The 25,541-nt window shown below is 44.1% G+C and overlaps 1 protein-coding gene across 1 annotated transcript in view; it reads left to right on the forward strand.

Moving 5' to 3' along the window:
* Window positions 1-604: 604 nt before the first annotated feature.
* Window positions 605-25,541, forward strand: part of TRIM33 (tripartite motif containing 33) — a 31,296-nt gene continuing 6,359 nt past the window's right edge. The window contains exons 1-18 of the mRNA XM_069876228.1: window positions 605-1,040; window positions 8,993-9,111; window positions 9,210-9,357; window positions 9,976-10,108; window positions 10,562-10,678; window positions 13,231-13,345; window positions 14,060-14,206; window positions 14,712-14,829; window positions 16,110-16,354; window positions 16,598-16,762; window positions 17,575-17,775; window positions 19,767-19,899; window positions 20,822-20,885; window positions 21,059-21,218; window positions 22,280-22,626; window positions 23,092-23,215; window positions 24,213-24,287; window positions 24,915-25,067. Coding sequence (XP_069732329.1) covers window positions 605-1,040; window positions 8,993-9,111; window positions 9,210-9,357; window positions 9,976-10,108; window positions 10,562-10,678; window positions 13,231-13,345; window positions 14,060-14,206; window positions 14,712-14,829; window positions 16,110-16,354; window positions 16,598-16,762; window positions 17,575-17,775; window positions 19,767-19,899; window positions 20,822-20,885; window positions 21,059-21,218; window positions 22,280-22,626; window positions 23,092-23,215; window positions 24,213-24,287; window positions 24,915-25,067 — 3,000 coding nt within the window. The remainder of the gene's footprint in view (window positions 1,041-8,992; window positions 9,112-9,209; window positions 9,358-9,975; window positions 10,109-10,561; window positions 10,679-13,230; window positions 13,346-14,059; window positions 14,207-14,711; window positions 14,830-16,109; window positions 16,355-16,597; window positions 16,763-17,574; window positions 17,776-19,766; window positions 19,900-20,821; window positions 20,886-21,058; window positions 21,219-22,279; window positions 22,627-23,091; window positions 23,216-24,212; window positions 24,288-24,914; window positions 25,068-25,541) is intronic.

The raw sequence follows: 25,541 nt of genomic DNA on the forward strand, positions 1-25,541 counted from the left end.
CATTCCTGGTGCACCGTTCCCGATGGGATGAGCCGTTCCCGGTGGGATGCGGCATTCTGGGTGAACCGTTCCCGATGGGATGAGCCGTTCCCGGTGGGATGCGGCATTCCTGGTGCACCGTTCCCCATGGGATGCGCTGTTCCCGGTGGGATGCGGCATTCCTGGTGCACCGTTCCCCATGGGATGAGCCGTTCCCGGTGGGATGCGGCATTCCTGGTGCACCGTTCCCCATGGGATGCGCTGTTCCCGGTGGGATGCGGCTTTCTGGGTGCACCGTTCCCCATGGGATGAGCCGTTCCCGGTGGGATGCGGCATTCCTGGTGCACCGTTCCCCATGGGATGAGCCGTTCCCGGGGGATGCGGCATTCCGGGTGCACCGTTCTCGGTGCCAGGCGATCTCCGCCGGCGCCGTGACGTCACAGCCGCGCCGCGCGCCGCGATGACGCAGAGGCCCCGCCCCCGCCCGGCGATCGGCCAATGGGGGCGGGGCGGGGCCTCGGGGCGGGCGCGCGCGCGGGCCCCGGCGCGGCTGCGCGTGGCGGGCCCCGCCCCCCCGTGCGCGCGCGGTGACGCGGAGCGCGGGGCCGGGTTCAAAGGAGGAAATATGGCGGAAAACAAAGGAGGCGGCGGCGGCGGGGAGGGCGCTGCCGAGCCCGCGCCGGGCGGCGGCGGCGCCCCCGAGCCCGCGGCCGCGTCCCCCTGCGCCGCCGCGGCCCCCGAGGAGCGCGAGAGCCCGGGCGCGGCGGCGGCGGCTGCGGCGGCGGCGGAGCGCGGCCTCGGGGAGGCGGAGGCCGAGGCGGCGGGGCCCGGCGCGGCGGGGCCCGGCCCCAGCCCGGTGCCCCCGCTGACGCCCGCGGCGCCGGGGCCGTTCTCGCTGCTGGACACGTGCGCGGTCTGCGCGCAGAGCCTGCAGAGCCGGCGCGAGGCCGAGCCCAAGCTGCTGCCCTGCCTGCACTCCTTCTGCCGCCGCTGCCTGCCCGAGCCCGAGCGCCAGCTCAGCGTCCCGCTGCCCGGCGGCGCCAACGGCGACGTGCAGCAGGGTGAGCGGCCCCGGGGGGGCGGGACCGGGGCGAGGGGCGAGAGCGAGCGGGGAGGGCACCGGCGCCGCGGTGAGGGAGGCCGGGGCCGGGGGCACGGGGCTCGGTCCGGGCCGCTTCCCCCACGCGCTCCTCCGCGTTCCTGGCACCGGGCGAGCGGTCGGTGTGGGTCTGCGCGAGGGCAAGTGTCCCCCGAGCCTGGCGCTGCCCCCCTCCCTGTCCCGCTCCGCAGCTGGAACTTGGCAGCGTGAACCGCACGGTGCGTTCTGCTGTGTTTTGGCTTAGGAACGCTGTGGCAGGGGCCGTGAAGAGAGCTGCAGCAGCTTGGTTCCTCGGTGCCCCAAAAGTAGTTGTCAAAGTGAATTCTCACTCTTGCTGTCGCAGCGCTGCGTGCTCTGCTGGCACCAGCATGTGGAACGCACCTGCTTGCTGTTGGGCCAGGTTAGCAGGGCTGAGTCAGTTGAGCCGCCGTGCCCTGTGCTTGACACGTGCACGACCCTCGTGTAGTGGGAGAAGTGCAGGCTGCTCCTTCCAGGCGTTTATTGAAATCACGGCTTCGATTTTATTCTTTATTTCACGTGTTCGGGTCTTGACTCACTTGCTGTGGTCTGCAGACCAAACTAGGGCCCTGGTAAGTGGTTTTTCAGGTCTTAACTGAGCCTTGTGGTCAAAGAGACCTTGCTTGGCAACATCTTTCTGGTTTTAGCAAGGACTAGGGCCTTTCCTGTGTTGCACAGCGAAGGAATTCACCTGGCTTGATGGTGGTTCTTTCACTTACACTGTTCAGAAGCTGTTGTGGTCTTAGGAAGTCCATCAGCTTTAAAAAGGTGATGCGTTAAATATAGTTCATAGATGCAGCAACTCAAGCACTTAGTTTGCCTTGTGATCCTTCTTAAATTCTGGCCAAGAATGAAGCATTGACCAGCCAGACCTGCAGACAAAGGCACAGTTTGGTGGACGGTGCTCCACACGCTGGCAGTGGAATGATTGAACGGCACATGAAATGCCCACCAGTGAATAGGTTTCAGAATAGACACTCTCCCAGGACAGAGAAGTGCCACACTGCTTCGTTGTGCCAGCTCCTTCCCTATTGGCGTGGGTTGTGATGGTTGGGAAGTGTTGCTTCCACTTCTGCTTCTCCAGTCTTCTTGGCCGGGAGGAGGTGTGTGGTCATGGGGAGGAATTAATGGGAAATGGTACCCAAACTGTGCCTGAATCAGGTTACACAAACTGTGGGCCCTCGCTGCTGGATTATGGGCTGCACTATGTTACAGGTGTTTGAATTTGCCTGTGATTTTTCCATGGCTCTATGTCCAGCTAAAATAATTACAAGTGCTGTGGGAAAGAACTGGGTTTTTCTTTTGATATTTCCCTTGTCTCTGTCATAGTTTCAGGTTTTGCTCTTTGTCAGCACTAGAAATAACAAAGATATGTATTTATTGGGTAGTAACTGTGGAAGGTGTTGGGAACTGCGTGTGAGGTGGCTACCTACGGAGCAGGTCTCTGTGCGACAGTGCCCTTTCCTGACGAAAGCACACTGCTGCTCTTGGAGAGAAAACAGTGAAGATCCTTGAGAGCAGCAGTCTGCACTCTGTATCAGCATCTCCTCTACCCTGTATTGTGAATGGGAGGGGTAGGTCACTTAAAGATCCACTGTCAGAGCTGTCTGCAAAAGTGGCTTTAATGTGATGGTGTAAAAGTGCAGCCTAACAAAGTCTTATAGCAAGGTGTGCTCTGCAGATTACTGCATGGGAAAACGTACAAAGGAAAGTCGAGTTACAAGTCGAGTCCACAGAGAGACAAGAGGTGTGGAAGGGCAAGGGAGAGCCTCCTGCTGGGTCTGAAAAGTGTTTGTTTCTGAGTTAAAGGAACTGCAGAATGACTTGTGATGCACTGCCTCTGAGAGGACGTGTTGTTTTGGGATTTCACTGCCTCTCCAAGGTATTTGCAGGCTCCCTTAAGAAGATTATCTCCACAGAGAGACCACGCAGTTCTCCCAGCTCCTTGTGGATGTCACAGTCTTCATTAGGCTCCAAAACTGAAAACCAGCTGCAGGACGCTTTTGGAGAGTGTGAGGGATGCAGACGTGGCTGGCTGATGTGCCTTTATGTACAGTGTGGAGGACAGTGCATTTACTACTGAGTGTTGTAACATACGCTACCATAAAGTGTTGCGATCACTGAATTCAACTCCTGTACCCAGTATTTGTGTGTAGAAACTGTGTATTAATTGCACCTTAAGTTGCACAGTAACTATTCTTTATTTGCTTTGAAGGAAGAGTAGAAATGGTACGATGTTTGTGAGAGCGTAACATATCTCTTCAGTTGAGTTTGGCAGTAGTTACTGTATTTTCAGTTTGGACACCTGAGCATTCCAGTGTCAGACGGGCTGCTGAAGCCCTGTAAATGCAGGTGTCTGGGTTTCAGCAAGTGTTGGTGCACATGACCCACACTCTCAGTTCTTGAGCTTCCTCCTGCGCTGATGGTTGAGGGTCATGGATGTGGTCTGGTTCTGGAAAATGTGCAGTTTGTAGCCTGGGCTTACTAAAAATTATGGTCTGAAGCTTTAATTTCAGACTAAATTAATAGTGTATTTTAAAACAATGCTTCTGAGAACATTCTAGGCATGTGCTATCATTATAAGAATGATGTCTATGACTGCTATAAATTGATTTTCCTTATTAAATATAATGTGTTGTCAGTTCAGTGTGTGATGGTTGTGATAAAAGCAAGGATTTTTTGTTAAAAAACCCCCAAACCCCAAGTGAGGAGTGGACCTTGAAAGCAGCTAAGTGTTTTTTATGTATTTGTATTCTGATGGATTTCAGTCTGATAGTGTCGCTTGTTTGACCTGTGTGGGTTTATTTCAGGCTCTGGTTACTGACACCAGAACAGGGGTTCAGTGTGTGGATGTGCAGAAATAGGTATTTGGCACCTTACGTTTCTGAGAGAAGTAAACATTGTGCACGTGCAGTGACTGCTGTTGGTTTTCCCAGCTACAGAATGGAACCTGGCAGAGGTCCATTCCTTGGAGGACTGCGTGCATGCCAAGTCTGAGCCTGAAACAGAAGCTGGAGTTACTAGGCTGCACGAGTGCTGGCAAATCTTTCCTGAACCGTGGAACTTTATCATCATTATAACAGTGTAATCATCTGAAAGAATTTTGAATTTTCTTATATTCGCTTTGTCCTTTTGTGTTGGGAATCGGCCTGACATGTTTCAACCCAAAACTAACCTGTGTGTTTAAACTAGGTGTCTGAGACAATGCTGTTCACCCAGCAGAAGTTAGGGCTGTGGGAGGCTGAGATGTGATTGTCAGTAGTGATGCGGTAAAGTTTTAGGCTGGTGCTGATTTGTGGCTTGTAAGTGTCAACAAAATCTAAACTGTTTCTTTAAAAAGGGTGTTCTTGGAGGAGCACAGCATCACTTGCAGAGGGATCTATCTCAACTTCCTCCAAGCAGGTCCAGTTTGAGGAGGTTCTTCAGGGCCATCTACAGTTGTGTGGTGACTGTCCACTGGGATGGCAGCTTTGCAGCTTCTTGGAGCCTCTGTTGCAGTGTTTGACCTCCTGGTTGGAGGGATGTAAAACCCCTGAAATGAGTTTTGCCTTGTTCCTGCTTGTATGTGTTAATGCCTGTCCTTTTCCTGCACACCTCTGGGAAGACCCTAGCGCTGCCTCTGCCTCGTGGGGTCCCTGCGTGCTGGGGTGAGGTCCCGTGGCGCAGGATGGGCGGTCTGAGAGGTCTGCCCCTCCTCACACATTGTGTGATTCAGCCCTCAGCATCGCGTGATTCAGCTCTCAGCATCTTGGTCACCACTGCTGGCCTTGTCCCCGTTGTCAGTTTGTCCTCTACTGGGGAGTCCTAGGCTGGGCCCAGTATCCAGGTGGCGTCTCCCAGAGGACCAAAAGGGGAAGGATCGCTGCTCTGGATCTGCTGATGCCGCCTGGGACACGGTGGCCTTTCTTGCTGAAGACCATGCTGTTGACTTCTGTTCAACTTCTTGTTCTTAAGGTACTTTAAACATTGCATTTTAGGGTTTTAAATAGAGGTTGAAGTTACTCTTTTACGCTCAGGTTTTAGGGTTTTTTTATATTCTTGACTGTCGTGAAGCAACTGATGAATTGATAAAGATTTTCATATTACAGACCAGAGCTTATGTTAAAGGTGCTGGATCTTGGGGAAATATGAACTTTAGTGTGCAAGTAGGGATAGTTAAGAACACAAGTGTTTGGGTTCAATACCTGAGTAAAGTTTCAGAGGTACTTTAAATTTATAGTGGTGACCTGCTGGAAGTACTCCCTGCGTTGGGCCAGTGATGGAAGGGACCCGGTGGTGAGCTGTGCTGCTGAAGGACAAAGTAATTTTTGTAGTGTCTTATCCCTCAATCACATGCGCCGTATGTCCGTGGCGTGCGTGCCGTGCCCTCTCGTGTTCACATCGGTGATCTTGCCCTTTATTTTGTTGCCAAAGGCTGTCTTGGAGTTAGAACTTCTGTGGCTTTACTCTCTGTTATTGCTTTTTGTTCTCTGCCAGATGTAAAGAGTATTTGATCGGGTGGTGACGTGTTCATTTTCAGTTGACTGGAGTCAACAAGTGGATCTTTTAGTGTGGAAGCTGCTTATAAAAGTGAGGGATTTTCCTTAGCTTGTGTAATGCTTTTAGCGAGTAGGCAACTGTCCGTGGCCAGTTGTAACTGGGTTCCCCTTTCCTTCATCCTGCTTCCCCTTTCTTTGAGCCCAGGGCCTCAGTGCCGGAGGCTCTCAGCCAGCTTCTCTCTGGGGTTGGTAAAACAGAACTAGGAAACCAGAACAAGAGGGTGGCAGGGTGTGGGCTTGGTCTAAAAATGGGTTAACCCGTACTGGATGAGGGAGCTGTGCTCATTTATAGATAGTCTCTGAAGGATCTGACAAAATCCCAGAGGGATTCCTAGAAGTATGGAGCACAGAATATGATTCAGAAAATTCTGAGTTTCTCTTGTGCAGAGGTAGTAGGTATGAGTCAACCCCCAGCTGTGTAACTGGGCGGGATGCACCTTGCCTAGCAAAAGCATGCTGGGGGCAGACCAGCCGATTTCAACTCGCATTAAAGGTGCCAGAGTCAGGATTTCTTAGTATTGACCTGGAGCGGGTGTAGTACCTGAAGATGTAAGGTTTCTCTAGAAACAATTTCTCTGGTTTGGTTCTGCTGGAAGTCTAGCCAGTATCTCTATGCTGGAAGCACAGCAGATCAAGCCTTTCCTCCTCCATCTCTGTGGATCTCAAGTATTTTAAAGTTTGGGAAAGTGTTAGGGTGTCAGGCTGAAGAGCATTTTAAGCAGGGTTTGAATAAACTTCCTGTTAGAAATATCTGAAGATGAAGGTTCAGTGGTTACCTTAATCTGCTGGAAAAGCTACTGCATGCCAGTCACCATCAGTGATGTCCTTACCCTGGGTAGGTTCAAACATAAATGTGTACAAGGTGTCCTCCTCATAGTTCAGTTACAACTCAGAAAAATACTGTTGGTGCAGCTTTAGGTGCTGGTTGGCAGCCGTAGATTAAAAGCATCTTCTGTTTGACATCTTGGATTCTTTAAGATGTTCAGTTGTGATGTGCTGCTGTGTTACATGGTGGACTTTTTTAGCAGTCTTTCTGTTTTGATGAAAACAAAATTACATTTTCTCCACGGTTTACTTCAGTTTTGTGCTTTCTGACCTCCTGTGATGTCTGTGCTCTCACTTAGTGGCTTTATCTAAATCATCAGCAGTTAAAGGGATTACATAGAGCTCACCTCATTAGTGTTCTTAATAAAGTCTTTGACAAATCAGAGCACCCAGTGTGCAGCGGGAGGGAGACGGGACTCCAGCGGTTGTGTTACTGACAATTCAACATGTGCTGTGTACTACAGACTGTGCTTCTTGCCTCTCTCTGCTCTGTCACGTCTGTGGCTTTTCATTAATGCAGTTTGGTTTATAGTACAAATGGTGCCTCTTCAATTTGTTTTATATTAGATCAAGAGGCGGGATGTGAGTGAGTGAAAGATGTGTATTGGCTCATGTGATATTGTACAACTGCTGTTGCAAACTATGGGCGCTGAGATGTGAAAAAGAGGTGTAATGTGCGGAATGAGAGCTGCAAAGCCTCATCTTTGGATTGTGTTCTGCTGAGCACTGGTGGCCAAGGTGGAATTGCCCACAATCTGCGTCCAGCCTGCAGACTGCCAGTTGTGTTGCTCTTTTGACATAGAAAGGCTTGATTTTATTCAAGCTTTCTGTGATTTATCTTGTTTAAAACCAAACCCAAACCTGCCTCACAGGAAACAGTTTGTATCTGTGCAGTTTGACTTTGCGTTGTGTTAGGATTTATAGATATCAGGCTGCTTCTTTGTTTTTCTGCAATATTTTGCGTGATTAACCCAAGACAGCACCGGAAATCACATTCAGCTGTGGTCCATTTTAGGTGGAAGAGTTCTAATAGTAAATGTCTGAGGTTTTTGTTCTATAGGTATATGCACATTGGCTGATGGATGGCTTTCATATCGTATTGCATAAAAAACTTTGTCATTCAGTCATAAGAAAATCTCAAGGTTAAGCATGTGGAGGAGGCTTCACTGTGTGTGTGAAAGCTCTTGAACGTGTAGGTACTGGAATGCGGGATATTTCTCACATCCTGCTCTTGAAGCATGCTTAGTTTGATGAGACAAAGAATTTTTGGTTGGATTAGTCTTGTTGCTCTGCACTCAGTCTTCTGTGTTCTGAAGCTATCGTTAATTTTGGCACTTGAAAAAAATAATGCTAATTTACTACTAATGTAATTAATCTTCCTGAAATAAGTCCTTCTGTTCTGAATATCCACAGAGGAGTTGAGCATCATTTAGTTGCACTTACTTTTCAAAGTTGTTTCAGGTGTGCAAGTGAATAAAAATACCCAGTCGCTTTCAATGTTTCTCTTGAAAAATTATATTCGCAATGAAATTGTGTAGGAACCTGATCTCAGACCAGATGACATTTCTAGGAAGAAAGGGTTAACCATTGCCTTAGTGGTAAATTAAGTTTTCAACCCTTTAACGTGGGTTGCTAATAGAACTTCTTTAAATGTCAGTTTGGTTCATGTCATAACTCCTTTGCAACTCTGCTGAGGACTTAAAGCTCTAATTTAGCAATTACAGAGGATAAAGCAGGGTACTGGGAAGGAACCAGTCTGGTCGATACTCAGCTTTTAAGCTGTGTGCATGCAGTACTGCGTGTGCTGCAGAGGCAGGTGTAGATTGCACAATAGCTTTTTGCCATGCTCTTACGTGTGTTTTGGGTTGAGCCTTCCCTGCAGAACACTGACAACTCTCTGAAGATTTCAGGGTGTTGGTGTTACTGCCTCCGCCTCCCCAGCTCGTGGGAGCAGGCTGCGTTAGGAAACATCCTCTCTTGTTACTGGGAGAACACTGGCACTGCTACTTTGAAGTTCCCATGGACGTCACTGAGGTCGCACCTGATGTCCTGGCACAGTAATTTGTGCATTTGTGAGAGAAATTGGACAATAGGCTGTTACAGAAAGTAATTAGCGGGTGCCTTCAGTTTAACAAACTGAAATGGGGCAGTGACCACCGTATGTTCTTGGGGAGAAAAAATGGCTAAAAGCCTGTACTTTTTTTGTGAAGAAATCAGTAGGAAAAACTGATGAGGAATTATCACAGCTTCACTCGATGTAAGGGACTGTTTTCTGAAGAGGGGTGTGTGGGGTTTTTTGTTTGTGGTGTTACTGTGTTTGTTGGGTTTTTTTTGTTTGTTTGTTTTTTGTGGAAATCTGTTACACATGGATACAGCTGGGTTTTAAGGGTAGTGTCTGCTCTGGAGTCTGTTCGTTTGCCCCAGAGAAATGATCAGTCCGAGGATTGTGTGCTCATTCTTGCTATTTTTTGTTCCTGGGTGTGTTGGTTTTCACATTCTTTCTTAAAACTGGGAAACACTTTCTCTCCTGCAGTTGGTGTGATCAGGTGTCCAGTGTGCCGCCAGGAGTGCAGAGAGATAGATCTGGTGGATAACTACTTTGTGAAAGACACGTCAGAAACACCAAGCAGCTCTGACGAGAAGTCAGAACAGGTATGGTGCTTCCTGCTTGCTGAAATTCATGTGCTGGTTTTCTGTACCCATTAATGCTTTCCAGGGATATGATGGTAATGGGCTGTGTCCCTTCGTAGGTGTGTACAAGCTGTGAAGATAATGCTAGTGCTGTCGGATTTTGTGTGGAATGTGGAGAATGGTTGTGCAAGACTTGCATAGAAGCTCATCAGCGAGTAAAATTCACTAAAGATCACCTGATCAGAAAAAAAGAGGATGTCTCTTCAGGTGAGTGCTCAGATATCGCTCAGTCCTGCCTGTAGTGAAAGTGTTTTCCCTTTGGCACGTGTAAAAAGAGAGAGGGAGGATTATTTAGGTAACAACCAGCTGTACGGATTTCCACAAAGATTGGGGGAAAATTTAATAAAAAGCTACCAGTGCAAAATTGGTAGCTCTAAAAATAGTTTAAAATTTTGTTTTTCCTCTAAAATGATTTATTTGCTGATACTTTGTACAGTTTGATATTCACTGTAAGAAATACCTTAAGTGCAGAAGAAATAGAAAGAGACTGCAGTCTCTGAGATGCGCTTAGTTCTGTTCTTAATCCTTTTATGTAGTAGAATAACTAAATGGAGGGTTTGAAATCTGGAGAGCACTGAGATACTGGTAATCTTATCCATTGGCCAAGGAAATTCAGTTATAGGTTTTGCCGCACGGAAACTATAAAACACTGCCTCTGTAAATATTTTAATGAGAACAAGTTTACAGTAACTTTAGGGTGAGAACATGTCTGTTGTCATCTTTTCCAAATCTTTCGTTGTTACTTAGGTTGGAATTTGTTGTTTGTGTCTTCAGATTGTGTAAATCTTATTTTAAAATGCAAACATGGTTTGTTTGTAAAAACAGAGGCAGTGGGAGCATCTGGTCAACGTCCCGTTTTCTGTCCTGTCCACAAACAAGAGCAGTTGAAGCTTTTCTGTGAGACCTGCGACAGGCTGACATGCAGAGACTGTCAGCTACTGGAACACAAGGAACACAGGTATAAGTATTACCTTGTCTTTGTTCTTGTGCTGTGATAGGACGAGGGGGAATGCTATTAGATTGGAAGGGAGAAGATGTAGATTAGACATTAGAAGGAGAATCTTCACGATGAGCCCCTGGCACAGGTTGCCCAGAGAAGTTGTGGCTGCCCCATCCCTGGAGGTGTTCAAGGCCAGATTGGATGGGGCCTTGAGCAGCCTGGTCTAGTGGAAGGTGACCCTGCTTGTGGCAGGGGGGCCGGAGCTGGATGGGCTTTAACATCCCTTCCAACCCAAGCCATTCTACGATTCTACGAAATTATGCCTTGCAAAGAAGAATGTGGGGAGGGTGGAAGTTCAAGGGATCAGTTGGGTGAGCTTTGTCAAATGTCTTAAGAGCGGGATCAGAACAACATGGTCTGAGGGACTTTGATGACCTTGGTAACTGGTGTCTTCTTTTGTGTATTGGAAAGGTACCAGTTTCTGGAAGAAGCTTTTCAGAACCAGAAAGGTGCGATTGAGAACCTGTTGGCCAAACTTCTCGAGAAGAAGAATTATGTAAATTTTGCAGCTGCCCAAGTTCAGAATAGGTGAGTCCCCCCAAACATATGTTACTGTTACGTTGCCTTTTTAATGGATCACAGTAAAGCAAATTGTGGGCCTAGATTGATATATGTTAGTCTTGTTGGACTCAATTAGCTTTTGTAATGTCTCCTTCCCTACAGTACTACGCATGTTGGAAGTTGTTACAAGAAACACACGTCAAAGGTGATATATTTTTTGGCAGCTTTGAGTAGCACCGAAAATGGGGCACATTCATTGTGCTTGAGGGAGCGGGGGTTGAAAAAGGCAAAGGAAATCCCTCTCAAGGTTTCTGCTAAGTCCAGCTCTGGAAAGCAGAGGTGTTGGTTGTAGAGATTTTCCTTGAAGTATTTTCATGTTTCACCTCAATGCCTCATTGATAACTGTAACCAAAACTTGTTTTGAAATTGAATAAGAAATAGTTTGGGTTTGTGGTTTTTTTTAACTAGGCAAGCAAAACTTAGTGTGATTAAGGAAGACAAGCTCTTCCTTAAGCAGTTTAATTTAAAAAATGCAGAGTTTGCATAAATTCAGCATCATATATAACATCGAATATAGAGGCAGGGAGAATGCATGATTGCTGCTGGGTCTTTGCCCACTCGCGATGATGTAGTGAGCTGGAGGTCAGGGAATTCCACTGTCTTTCTTGGTGGTTTTGTGAGCCTTATGCAGCCGATAAGTCATATGCAAAATAACATACCACATGGAGGTGGAAAGTACAGGGCAGAAGGAAGTGTACAAAAGGTAAAAGGAGAAGTTCTGGTGCAACTCCTAGTGGTACCATGTACTTTAAAAAAAAAAGAAAAATAAGAGTTGTAAGGAAAGGAGAACATATGACATGGGAGGCAAGCGTGTGGAAATGGAAGCAGTGGAAATAGAGATTTTATTTGCTGATTCGGCTTGGAACGTTTTGAAGGGACCTGAAAGAGACCGCCATCGTGAACCAGGAGGACAAGCTGCAGCGTTGTTAACTGTTTGAAGAAGAGACAGTAACCTGGTTACATGGGAAATAATTAAACTTGAAAGCTCAAGAAGTGTCACAAAATATTCTCAGATAAGCATTGAAGGCAAATAATGGGTGGTGCATATATGTTGCAATGTTTTATTTTTCCAAAGCATTCCTGGCTTCACTGAAAACTCAGTGACTTTTTGCAGGCTGTGGTTGGGTTTTGTGGAGATGATGATTATCTGCTGAGCCTAATGGGCAGCGCACACAAGTTCGCTGTGATGTGCTGTTGGTTACTGTGTTGAAATGTAGGGCACAAAATCTGTTATCATAAAAACTTCAGGGAATAAAACAGAGATCTGTATTATGATGTTTGTCAGTGTCAGTGGATGGTGTGAAATTGCCAGCTTATGCGACCACAAAGCGTTAAACAGCAGTGAAGGAGGAGCTGCCTGCTGGTGCTGGAGCCAAGTATGGATGCCTCCTGCACTAGCAAAGGGTTGTTTAAGTGTTTTTTGGAGTAAAAGACCAGGTTGTGCTGTCACAAAAAAAGCGTATGTGTCCAAGGCGCCTTAAAGAGCGTTTGACACAAGCAGTGAAGATCATCATCAGCCAAGTGAGTATTTGTCTTGTGATCGTATCAGGATGAACTGCATCACAAGTTCAGAGGCTTGAGCTAGGAGCGAAGAAGCCCTTTAAAAAAGGACAAGTTAAATATTTACGCTCAGACTGGCTCATGGCATGGGGTTGTGCTCTGACAAGCAAAGTAAAGAATCCTGCTGCTACGCTGTGTTGTTATTAGGTCCAGATGGCATAGGATCAGATAAATCCAGAATGTGCAGTGGAGTTTAAGAAGTGCTATATTTCAAATTCTGTGGGCAGAGCTCAAGATGATTTGCTTGAGTCTGAAGGAGTTGAGAACAATGAAAAGTCTGAAACTGAGGAAGAATAACAATGATGGAAATGATGAAGAGGTGTAAAAAGCTGAAAGGCAGTAATGGTAAAGCAGAAGAGGATAATGTAGGCTAATGTCAGATCATTAGTGAAATGTTGATACCCTTGTTGTGCATCGATTGCAGGTATTTAATAACCTTGTGATTACAGGACTTACTGGAGGAGGTGGAGGGGTCCTGAAGTTCAGGGTTGACTTCCTTTCTGATTAATTACACAAGAGCATAAGAGTTTAAGGCATCACATATGAATTCTTCATAGTGAAAAAGACATGATATGGAGATAAATATGTAAGTGTACATGTGTATATGTAGATACACACATCTGATTTTGACTAGGTATGTCTGTGTGTGTGAGACCATAGAAATAAATGGTATAAACCGCTAGGACCTATTTTAAGTAAAACACAGGTTGTAAATTGAGATATTGTCTATTTTGTTTAAATTTTTACCCCAAACTGAAATTTTAGATGTCTTTTTTGAAAGAGTTGAGTAATGGTGATTGTGCTGTTAGAAATCAAGCTATGCATTTTGCACTTACTGAAACTGCTTTAGCACAGAAATTGCTCCTTCAGTCTTCAAGGGTGGGAAGATGCCTGTGGAGTTCAGGATTTGGCAGCACAGTGTAAAATGACTGCCTGACAATACATTCTCTTTTCTTTAGGATAAAAGAAGTAAATGAAACTAACAAGCGAGTCGAACAGGAAATCAAAGTGGCTATATTCACCCTCATCAACGAAATCAATAAAAAGGGAAAATCGCTCTTACAGCACCTTGAGGTACAGTTAAGATTAAAAATAATAGTGTTCACTGTTTCCAGCCTCCTGTTGAGAATTCACATTCCATGTTTGCTAACGTTTTGTTTGGTGTGGCTGTGGGTGTAGCTTATGCTGTCTATGAACAGTGCATTGGGGTTCAATCTCTTGTTTATCTGTTCACTAGCTGGAGTCTGCAGCCCCTTTAGCTTTATGTCTGTGCCTCAGGTTCATCCAGAATCAGGCTCATCATAAAGGAGTGTCTGAAAAATCTTCTTCCCATGTTCTGTTTGCCATATTTCTACATTATTCTATAATTGGAAGGTGTGTATAATCTAGTCTTCTCCTCAAAAAGCTCTCTGGACAGTACCCAATACGGAGTTGGCAGTTCTGTTGGGCCCTAGTCTGGGGCGCTCCTACAGTTCTTTGTTGGGCTGCTGTGCCTCTGGCAACATGAGGAAGTGAACTGGTCTTAGTTCAGTAGTTGGTATTTTCCTGGGATAAAGCAGAGGCTCTTCTGAGCCCACTGTTTTCCCTGCACTTTGATACTCTGGGAAGAACGGTGGAGTGGAAGAATGGAGAATTATTCCTCAATAGTTTTAGCTACTCTGAATGTGTGCATTAGTATTAGCTGCTTGGCTTGTGACAGTTTTATTTTACTGTAAGAACTGTGATATTGGTTTATTTTCCTCGTAAATCTGAAGCCCCTTTTGTAATAAAGTTTTTGTTTCTTTGTAGAGTGTAACAAAGGAGAGGCAGATGAAGTTAATACAACAACAAAATGACATCACGGGTCTTTCGCGACAAGTGAAGCATGTGATGAATTTCACTAATTGGGCTATTGCAAGTGGCAGCAGTACAGCGCTGCTGTACAGTAAACGGCTGGTAAGGAAGCATCCTCAAACCCGTCTGCAGTACAGAGAATGTTTACTCAAAAGAATTGTCTAAGTATTGTGTGGCTTTGCTAGATTATTTCCAAGGAAGAGACAATGAGTTGTTCATGTTTTGTTTAAGAAAACAAAGCAAAACACTCCCCCCCCTTATTTGATTTACCACTGTTGATTTGTAAATTAAGGACTTGACTGTATTATCTCAGAAGCAGTGGAGTCAAGCTCTGAAAGGCACCTTGGTATTTCACCTGAGTCATTGCAGAAGTGATGTTATTATGTAACAGTGCTTCTCTGTAATCCTCAGAGTTCAGTAAAAATCAGTTGCACAGTAGGTGATTTCCCTGGTGCATTAAGTGCTTCCCAGACTACCAACCAAACTTGCCGTAGACAGTCCTTGTTGATGATCCAACAGACTAAACTCACTGGGCAAACGTGTGCTTCTCAATGTTCCCAGTCTTCACCTCGTTGTCATCAACAACTTGTTTTTTGCTTTCCTTTAGATAACATTCCAGTTAAGACATATTTTAAAGGCACGTTGTGATCCTGTCCCAGCTGCTAATGGAGCAATACGCTTCCATTGTGACCCTACGTTCTGGGCAAAGAACGTCGTCAATTTAGGTGAGAAAAGTGCGTGTGTTTGTGTGTTCTGTGTTACCTGAAAAACACGATTGAGTTGGAGGTGCTTGTCCAACTTGAGTGAGTTGGAATGCAATCCATCTCAGTTTAGAAGTCCAAAACTCTCTTGACATAACTTATCCAGTCCTCATTACCCTCCTTATCTGCTCTGTTCTTTCTATTAACAAAGCTTTCTCCACATAATTTGGTTTCCAAAGGGAGAGGTTTTAGGAATAGCTGTTTCTTCTCCTTTTGAAGTGGGTCTGATGACCATAGCATAACACGGTAGTGCTAAATAGGGGCTTCAGTTTCTGGAGTAAGCTTTTTTTGGCAAGTAAATAGAGTTAGTTTTGCCTATCTGAACTTTGTATTTGGCTGCATATGGAGTAATACTCGATGTCTTAGGTGTTGGAAGTTGCATGAACAAGCATCATTAGAGGGACTACTGATAATGAGCTGCATTCATGGCTCAGTTCCAAGCCAGTCCATGTGATTGCAGGAAAGGCAAGTGAAGTAATGTTTAACTAGTTTTGTATTGTAAGATATCTGATGGGTTTATAAAGGTAATGAAAGGTAAAGTGTCATAATGGGAGATATGGTGCTGTTCCTGTGCAGTGATGTTTGCAGCTGCCGCATGGTAGGTTATGTACGGCACCATAGCTGTGGGCTTTTATACCTAAAGTAATTTTTCTCAGTGCAGCTTTTTGTTCCTCCTTTACCCTAAAGCGTCTGCTGCCATGGGGGCTTGTAATACCTCGGCGTAACAGGAGCGTGGAGAGCTTGGAGCCTGGCAAGATAGGAGTGTGGAGCGCTAATGTTCTGCGTGAAGGCTTGCTTATAGCAGTGTTTTGTGTCATGCTGGTGTAAGCTCTTAGTTGTTCAGTGGTGGGACACTCTCCGCTGTCCCTCAAATTTTTTTTGCCGGGCTTTGTTTCCTTACGTGTAGAAATTTTATGCCTGACATGGATTTTTCCTATTTTATTTCTCATCTCTTTCTGTTTGCTGTGAGCAGAGAATAGTCATTGCTGTCCGTTTCGTCTTTTAGGCTGCGTGGTTGCAGTTCTTTCACTCTTCCCTCACAGGTCATGATTTTAGTTTTTCAATTTCTTTTTGTGTTTCCTTTTGCTTCTCTCACATATGAAGACTTAAAAAGACAATTTCAAACTGAAATTGCTTTATTCCTGCGTGTGAGGAAACTGAATTAGAAACACATGAATATTCTGCAATTACCAGCCCTTGATGGAGATTTAACCGTTTACTGTTTCTCTTTATGTTTTGTTTAGGTAACCTTGTCATTGAAAATAAACCAGCTCCTAGTTACACTCCTAATGTAGTGGTTGGACAGACTCCTCCAGGAACAAACCACGTCAGCAAAACTCCGGGACAAATCAATCTGGCACAGCTTCGCCTTCAGCATATGCAGCAACAAGTGTATGCACAAAAGCATCAGCAGCTGCAGCAGATGAGGATGGGGCAGCCATCCGGGTCAGTCCCCAGGCAGACGAGCCAGCAGGTCTTACAGCAGCAGGTAAATATCTCAGATGTTCTTATTCCACCTTTTGCCGTAACATCGAGGCTTAGAATTGCCCTGGCAAATATAAACTTACAGAGCAGTTTATAAACGTGAAGATAGTTTGAAATTTGAGATACTTTAAATGTGACAGCTATTAGCTTTTCTTGTTGTATAACTAGTAAACCTACTGCTGTGGAAAGAGATTGGCTTTTTTTCCATGTTAAAAGCAAAAATTTTAAAAAACACAAACCCTTGCAGCCTCCCAGGTTGATCAGCATGCAGACCATGCAGAGGGGTAACATGAACTGTGGGGCTTTCCAAGCACATCAGATGAGAATGGCTCAGAATGCTGCTCGTATACCAGGAATACCACGCCACAATGGACCACAGTACTCCATGATGCAGCCTCACCTTCAAAGACAAGTATATCCTGTGTACACGCTTCATTTGTGCCATTGTGCCAAACTGTCATTGAAGTAGATACCTCCAGCTGTAAATGTGTTTATCTGTCATGCTCGTAACTCATGGCTACACAAATTTATACGCTTTCTCATGTTGCGTACTGGACATTTTTGCTGAACATAAGAAAACTCAAACTTTAAGAATGAAAGTGAATTCTCTTTGTGTTGCATTTTAGTTCTGGAAAACAAAATGTTTCCTCTTTCACTTTTCAGTGAGATTCAGCTTTTGGGTTTCTTAGAGAACAGTCAGGAACAGTAAAATTCAAAGTGGCGTAGCTGAGATTTTTTAATGAAACCAAATTCTAAAGTGTTTTTAAATTCAAACCTGAGGTATGATGCAGAGCTCAAGAATAAAAATTACCAACAGTGAATGTTCATGTGACTGGAAAACCAAAAATTACTTTAATACTTGTAACAGTTACTCTTTTCTTTTTAAAAGACAAGTTTCTAGACAGGCATATGGACTCTAAAGTTGTCTTTGGAGGAAGCAATTGCTTTAATAAATGTATAGCTATATATAAAAGCAACTTGGTGGAGGATGTGCTGCATATTTAAATAACTAGCCACATAAAGTATTTTTTCTTTCCAAGTCATCAGAAATAGCAGTTGCTTTGCATTCAGTGGTCTCAGGTTATGTGATAGAATTGATATTACACATCCTTCCCCCCAGTCTTTTGTTGAGGACTTTCACATAATGCATGTGTTGCAGTTTTACATGCAGTGACTGCCTGTTTTGTCCGTAATGCAGTCGTGGTCTCTTCTCTTTCCCTGCAGCATTCTAACCCTGGGCACGCGGGGCCTTTTCCAGTTGTTTCTGTGCACAACACCACTATTAATCCCACTAGTCCTACTACAGCAACAATGGCGAGTGCAAACCGTGGTCCAACCAGTCCATCCGTTGCGGCTATCGAACTCATTCCTTCTGTAACAAACCCGGAGAATTTACCTTCCCTGCCAGATATCCCACCCATCCAGGTCAGTGGAGAAGATCAGGCACTAATGCGGTGGGTGAGGTCATGATCTGCTTTCCTTTCTGTGTCTTTTCTTATATGGATACCAGTACTTGTCTGTGGAATGATAGTTATCATTTAAAGTCAAAGAATTAAAATCTTTAGCCCTTGACTTGGGCACGCAGCTACTTTCACTATGTAGGGCTGACCTTAAACCTTAGATTAATCAATAATATTATAGTGAAATTGATACTTTGATTGATTGGTTAATCTCAAGTACTGTGTTCATTTACTTTCTTCCGCAAGAGGATCATAAAGATCTGGAACAGCTGGATAGCTACATATGCTAAATGCTGGAATGATGATTTATTCTGAGTTAAAGCTGCCTGGCAGCTCTCCGTGATGTTCCTAAACATAACACCAAATGCAGGAAGTACAAAGAAGAGGGGTCCCACTGCTCTGCTTGCCTCCCTTCGTGTTTCTCTGTACCCCAGCTATGTGGCTGTTTCCTTGTAGGCAGGAGGCCAGCATTTATGTTGGTGTTGGACCCTGAAAGGTGCTGCAGAACACTTAATCTGTCCTCTGTGTTTAATCTTGAGCTGTGGTGGTGCCTGTCTGGGAATCCTTGCTTGCACAGAGGGTGTTTGCTGCTGCTACAGCTTTCACTTCTGCGTGTTGTGGGCACCGACTGAATTGGAAGGGCAGAGTGTGCGTGGTGCTCTTTGCCTGGGGACAGTGCGTTGCGCTACTCATAAGCCGAGGTGGATTCTGATGGAGTTAGGCTCCTTTGGAGAGGTCAGAAGCATAATTTAACGTACAAGTGGAGGCAAAGAAAGTACAGTGTGTTTTCTGCAGGAGTGCTTGGGAGACCAGGGAGGAAAGGACAACAGCTTTGTCTTGAGAACAGGAGGTTTACATTGAAATGCCCGTGTCAGCGTGGGAGATTCAGTCATAACAGAGGAAACAATTGATCTAGGAACAAAACCGCAGTTCCACTCAGGCAGATGGTCTGCTGTAATACCAGTAGTGACTTTTAAACTCTAAATCTATAGTCTCATGTGCAAGTGTTGTACATTCAGTTTTATTATGAGGCTGCAGGTAATTGCTTACATAAGAATGGTGGGGGAAAAGGGATCACCTCTTGGAACGTGATCGATCTGGGTGCTGGAGCCGTCTTGTCATTAGAACAAGACACGGGTATAGGTGGTTGTGACTGATTCTAACCTGATACATTAAATCAATTAAATACATCAGGTTAGAAATAGTTATAAGTGGGATAGTTTGAAACATAAAAATGCAGCTTCTAGGTGCATTGAAAATGCAGAATCCTCTTAAGATGCTCTTTTTACACCTGTTCATGTAATACCTGTTACGGATTTTAGTTGATAAGAGTTGGATTCAAAGCTATTAATCTTTCATGTTGCTTGCACAGTCATAAAAACCCACTTTGAATACAATGTATTTCAAAAACGTTATTTACAATTATGCTGTCTTGCAGTGGATAGCTTTAAGCAGTTAAAGTAATAGGGTGCCTGTTTCCTCGTTGCTAATAGATACTAAAATCTGTGTAAAAAGTGAATGGGAGGGAGATTTCACATTGTGCTGAGGGAAAAACAAGTTCATATTTTCCCCTCTTACCCTAATCGTGGAATAACTCTTGCAGCTTTAGGAAGCTGGTAGTTCGTATGGCACAACCCCATTTGTATGACTAATGCTGAACACCTGGGAACCATAAGTTTGGAATGATCCAGAGTTGAGTGCAGCCTGCGACTGACCAGAAGGAACTCAGATATTTAGGAGCTTTTTGCAAATCTTGCTTTAAGTTTCTAGCTGCAGGTTTCTGTTTTGAAAGACTGATCTTTGTGTGAAATAGATAAAAATGATTGCTGATGTCCTGGATCCCTGAAGGGACAGTGAACAATTCTGGTAATGGTGCTGATCGCAGATAAAGATTTGCAGCTGTTCAGAAAATTTGAATAGGCCTCTATAACTCGGACTTCTGTTTTTCCTTCTTAGCTTGAAGATGCTGGTTCAAACAGCTTAGACAACCTTCTGAGTAGATACATCACAGGCAGCCACCTCCCTCCACAGCCTACGAGTACTATGAATCCCTCCCCAGGACCCTCAGCTTTGTCTCCAGGGTCATCAGGTAAGTGTGATGGATGTTTCTGATGGTGCTAGAAAGCAATGAGTATTTCTGGTATTTAAGTTAAAAATAATTACTTAAAATTTTCTGCTGAAGGGAAGTGATGCTTTGTTATTTTAAAATTTAGTTGAGAAATAAATTCTTCTGGAAATCTAAATTTTACCCTCCTTCAGAAATATCTTTATAGTAACAAACTGTCAGCACCTGTGTGCTGTATTCCAGATACACATATAGACAATACTTTTGTCCTATGTTAACACAATGCTTTTTTCAGAGGCCGTGGTTCAGTTATTCTGGGGTTGGGGAAGTAAATTTATAGAATGTGGTCACAGAAATACTTACACCAAACAAAGATTTGAGCAAGTTCATTGTAGTGTATCCAGTTAATGACAGAGATTTTGTTATGCGTATGAACAAATTAAGTCACCAATACCTAATGCCAAGTTTTTTAAACACTGAAAATGTCCTTTTCAGTTAGTAAGAAGCTGATCTGAGTAATTTGATATTTATTTCTCTTAGTCTTCTCTCTGCAAGTTTATCGTAAGAGTCTGTGAATGAATGGTTGCAGCAATGGAACTCAGTATGTTCCTCAGAACTTGCGTGCAAGACATAGCATCTGCTTTTCTTGGCTTTATTGGTGACTGTCAGTGGGTAGACTTTGAGGACTTAATGGGCTGAGGATCTGTAGCACTGTTTGGATTAGGAGAAATAATTATCGGGGTCTAACAACACTGTGTTGTCTGTGTGTGTTTATTTAATGTGATGTGCTAGGCCTTTGTTCTGACTGAGGGGGCGGCTGACTTATGTGAATTATTAAATTTGGATATTCTAGCAGCACATTTGGCATTACTCAACACTAGTTGTTTATTTTACACTGCAGAGTGTAAATGCATACTAGGTCAACTTCTGTGCTGCTTCCTTGCAGGTTTGTCCAACTCCCACACTCCAGTGAGGCCACCCAGCACCTCCAGCACAGGCAGCAGAGGCAGGTGAGTGTGTTACCTTAACATTGTCAGGCTGAAAAAACAGACACAAAGAATTCAAAAACTGAATTGGCAACGGGTCTGACCTGCTTTGCCTTTGAAATCATTCAGGAAATGGTCCCTTAAGTTTCCTGGCTCTGAAGAGTATTCCTTTTATTTATGTGTTGATGTCTTTCTAGTTGTGGCTCCTCAGGCAGAACGGCTGAGAAAACTGGCCTTAACTTCAAGTCTGACCAAGTGAAAGTGAAGCAAGAGCCAGGGACTGAGGAAGAGATCTGCAGTTTCTCAGGAACAGTGAAACAGGAGAAGACGGAGGATGGCAGGAGGAGTGCTTGCATGGTAAAGTTAGTTTATGTGACTGTGGTATGGTTTTCCTAACAGCATGCTTAAGAACTTGGAATTAATAAAGCAATTCTACTCTGAAGGCTTGTGTTCAGTTCGCTGTTTACAGCCCTGAGGATGGAGTGTTGTGTTGCTCCTGGGCAGCATGTCTGAACTTCAGGTGTGGACCAGCTCGAGCATTGAGCTGTCTGTTTTTGCAGTGCTGTTAAGACTGCTGGTCACTGAGGGTTGTGACCTAGGTACCAATGGTATGGCAGTGGGACTCACACAGTAGCTGGCTGGCTTATGCTGAACAAATAAACATGAAAGGATGGCAGACGTGTCCCTACCTGATTTGGACAGGGCTTCACCTAATGCTGTGGGTGCAAACCACACCCAGGCCTTGTCAGTTTTCTGTCTTATGATGGGTTGACAATAGAAAACAGAACTTAATCTCTGTTTATTCTGTGCAAGGGCTTTATTATATCTTGTAATACTGTACTCTGCCAGACACAGTGTAGTCTGTTGTGAGAGTTTTATCTTTAGCTATTAAAATGAAATACGCCCAGCAGTGTGATGTGTTTGCTGCCTTTAATCTCTAACTAATAAAAGCTGTAAGTCACCCGTCATTAACAGTTACCAAACATTCATGTGTATGTGATTACATTGAGAAATCCTTCAACCAGGCAAGAGTTTTTACACCAGATGAATATGTTCCAGTGTTTCCTAGCTATGCTTGATTTAGTAGGATTGTGTGCTGGGAGCAGGTTGATGGTTGTGAGGATTTCTCCTAGTGAGAGTGAAGGTATATTTTTGGCAATTTATCAGTGTGTTCGGCTTTAAAATTTGTTTATTGTGTTCTATATTGGTAGAAATCAGTGTGTTCTTGAAAGGGTGGACTTGTGAAAAAGCACTTTTCAATACTGTATGCAACTCCGTTCTTCATAATGCTTTGCCACTTATTTTAGAAAATGAGTGTAGTCTCTCTAAATGGGGGATGGCCTTTGACTTCCATCGTATGAAGAAAGATACCCTTGTAAAATTCACACTCTAATTTTCATGTGCTGCTTTCATTTCAGCTTAGCAGTCCTGAGAGCAGCTTGACACCGCCACTGTCCACTAATTTGCATCTGGAAAGTGAATTAGAAGCTTTAGGAAGTCTTGAAAACCATGTGAAAACTGAACCAGCAGATTTAAGTGAAAGTTGCAAACAGTCTGGACATAGCCTTGTCAATGGGAAATCCCCGGTGCGGAGCCTGATGCACAGGTCAGCTAGAATTGGAGGGGAAGGCAATAACAAAGATGATGATCCGAATGAAGACTGGTGTGCTGTATGCCAAAACGGAGGGGACCTGTTGTGTTGTGAGAAGTGCCCAAAGGTGTTTCACCTTACCTGCCACGTACCAACGCTCCTCAGCTTTCCAAGGTACCAGGAATGCTGTTGTGGTTCTCCAGAGCAGCTCTGCGGTCTCGTTCTTAGGGTAGATTTCAACACAGCACTGGAATTGGTGTTTCATCCTCAACATCAGCTAGTTTGAGATGATTTCTTGTCAATAGTATAGTCTGACGTTTCAAACTCCTGCCTGAATTATTTTGCCTGTAACTGATCTGATAAACATATGGTCTCCCAAAGTGTGATTCTGTTACGTAAAGTACCCTTTAATTCATGGTGAGAAAGGTGGTGTAAAGTGGGAGAGAACTATGGAGGGCAGGGAAAATGGTCTTGACTGGCAGAACTATCTTGAACGTTAAGGGTTTTTCCTTATCTTTGGGTATCCAAGTCTTTACTGCAGTATGCTGTGACTGTAAGAGCTAATGAAAAAAATTGTTGTAGTCATTACTGAGACTTTGTCCCTGGATATCGGGAATAACTGTGCTTATTTCTCTTCAGTGGAGAGTGGATATGTACATTCTGCAGAGATCTGAGCAAACCAGAAGTTGAATACGATTGTGACAATTCACAACACAGCAAGAAAGGGAAGACGGCACAAGGCCTGAGTCCTGTGGACCAAAGGGTATGTCTCAGATCTGTAGGAATCCCTTTCCTAGGAAAAAGCACTATTCCACATTAGCTGACACCCACTGTTTCTTGAAGATGTTTTTGCTGTGGCTGAAGCAAATTAAATATGGTTGTGACTTTTGCAAAAAACCCCAAAGTGACCGATACTTTTCTTGCTTGTGCCCACATGTCCAGGTGTTGGTGACTGTGGGAGTGCTCAGTTACACTGGGACTGCAATATTCTGATAGCAGAAACTTGCTTGCAAACACACTTTGTATTTAAATGCATCCTTTAACATGCATCAGTCTCTTCAGTGTTCATAGTAAGAAGTTCTTTGCATGTAACTTTCATATAACTGTCATAAAGAGAGTTGTGTGGGTTTGGTGAAGCTTGTGCTGTGAGAAGTGCCACAAGTGTTCAGGTGTGTTCCATTGAAGGTGCAATGACCTTGACAGTCAAAGTTATTGTTAGCCTTATCAATCAGCCCGTGCATAAAGTGTTAAGAGTATTATCAAAACAAACTCCTCCAAAGGAATTACAAGCAAAGGAAGGGAAAATATTTCAGCAGGGAATTCATAGAATCACTCTGGCTTTGGTTTCAAATTGTTTAATTCTGTGTTGTGGGGAAAAGAATGAAAGTCTGCAACCCAGTCCTTTCCTGCTACAGTCAGCTGGGGTTGGGTAAAAGCAGTTGTAGTTTGTCTTTCTTTTTTCAGTTATATTGTATATTAGTGTGCCTCTTCATGTTTAATTAGCCCTAGGCTTTTGTTTAGGAAGGCAAAAGCAAAAAATGGAGTTTGTTTCTGCTTTGTGATCAGTAAGGAGGTGTTCCGCCCTCTCAACAATGCCCTCCTAAGAACTTCACATTTTATAATTAAGCTTGTGAAGATCTCATTTACATTCTCTAGTACTGAGCTGTTAACGAACAGACCTGTTTAAAATAGGGAGGTAGGAACTTCTAGGCTGAGGGTAAAATTAAGGATATTAATGTGAAGCTGTTTGTTTCTTTAAGAAATGTGAACGTCTCCTGCTTTACCTGTATTGCCACGAGCTGAGCATTGAATTTCAAGAGCCAGTCCCAGCCTCGGTGAGTCTCTGGAAAAACAGTTTCTGATTTATTTTTGGCATAACTTATCTAAAATCTGGAGTTGAGTTCAGTAAGGAACTAACTGCTTTTATTTGAATCGATCTAAAAGTTCTGGCTGTCATCCAGTGTTCATGATTCTGAGAGTGACAGAAGCTGATTCTGTAGCTTCTCCATGCAGAGGCTCTAATCTGTCTCAAACCCAGCTACTTGAAAATACTTCCCGTTATAGCAGTTGTTGAATCAGAAGAGAGTGTCTCAGGATATCCATGAAATTAAAAATCCTTTAAATGAAAGGAGGAAAGAAGCTGCTTTGACTGTTCTGTATTCAGCTATAAAAGAAATAACCGTAATGAAGAACATTGCTGTGCTGTGATAGCCACAGAAGGTTAGAAGGAACTTCTGAAACAGATTGAGGAAAGGAAATTGTTCTCACTTGCTGAACGTGCACACAGTGCATAATGAGCTGAGCTGACTGATATCTTGATAAGTGAAGAAATTCAGCTGCTTCTGTGAACTAGTGGGAGGTGTCCCTGACCATGGCAGAGGGGTTGGAACTGGATGGGCTTGAAGGTCCCTTCCAACCCAAATTCTATGATTGTAGCGATAAATCACTGTTTGTTTTTACAGATACCAAACTACTATAAAATTATAAAGAAACCAATGGATTTATCTACGGTGAAAAAGAAACTGCAGAAGAAGCATTCCCAACACTACCAGACTCCCGAGGATTTTGTGGCAGATGTCCGGTTGATCTTCAAGAACTGTGAAAGGTTTAATGAAGTATGTTAATTTCTAATCTGTACACATCTTTTTTACATTAAGATTTGTTTCAACATAGTTGGGCAGCTTCTCCAATTAAAGGCTCTGCTTCCAGATGTAACTTCTGCTTATGAAGCAGATGCTGAATCAGACACTTAAAAATCAAGCAAACTGATTGTAATTAGAGAACTGCCTCTTGTTTTTAGCTAAATGGGGAGGTCAGGGTTTACAGAAGGAACTTTTTAAGTACATTCACTGGTACAGATATGACTAAGGAGCAGAGTGACCTTGTTACCGTATATTGAACAGATTGTAGAAGTGCTTAGTGAACATGGCAATACAGACAAATCAAACAGTCCTTAAAACTGTTTCCAGCAATACACTTAATTGCTCTTATACTTGTGAAATGTGGTACATCTCTGTTGAGGGAACTTCCTCTACTGAGGAAATGTGGCTGTCTTGGAAAATGTTCTGCTGGTCCTGGTACCTCATGCA

Source organism: Phaenicophaeus curvirostris, chromosome 24, assembly GCF_032191515.1.
Source record: "Phaenicophaeus curvirostris isolate KB17595 chromosome 24, BPBGC_Pcur_1.0, whole genome shotgun sequence".
In the NCBI taxonomy this organism is placed as follows: Eukaryota; Metazoa; Chordata; class Aves; order Cuculiformes; family Cuculidae; genus Phaenicophaeus; species Phaenicophaeus curvirostris.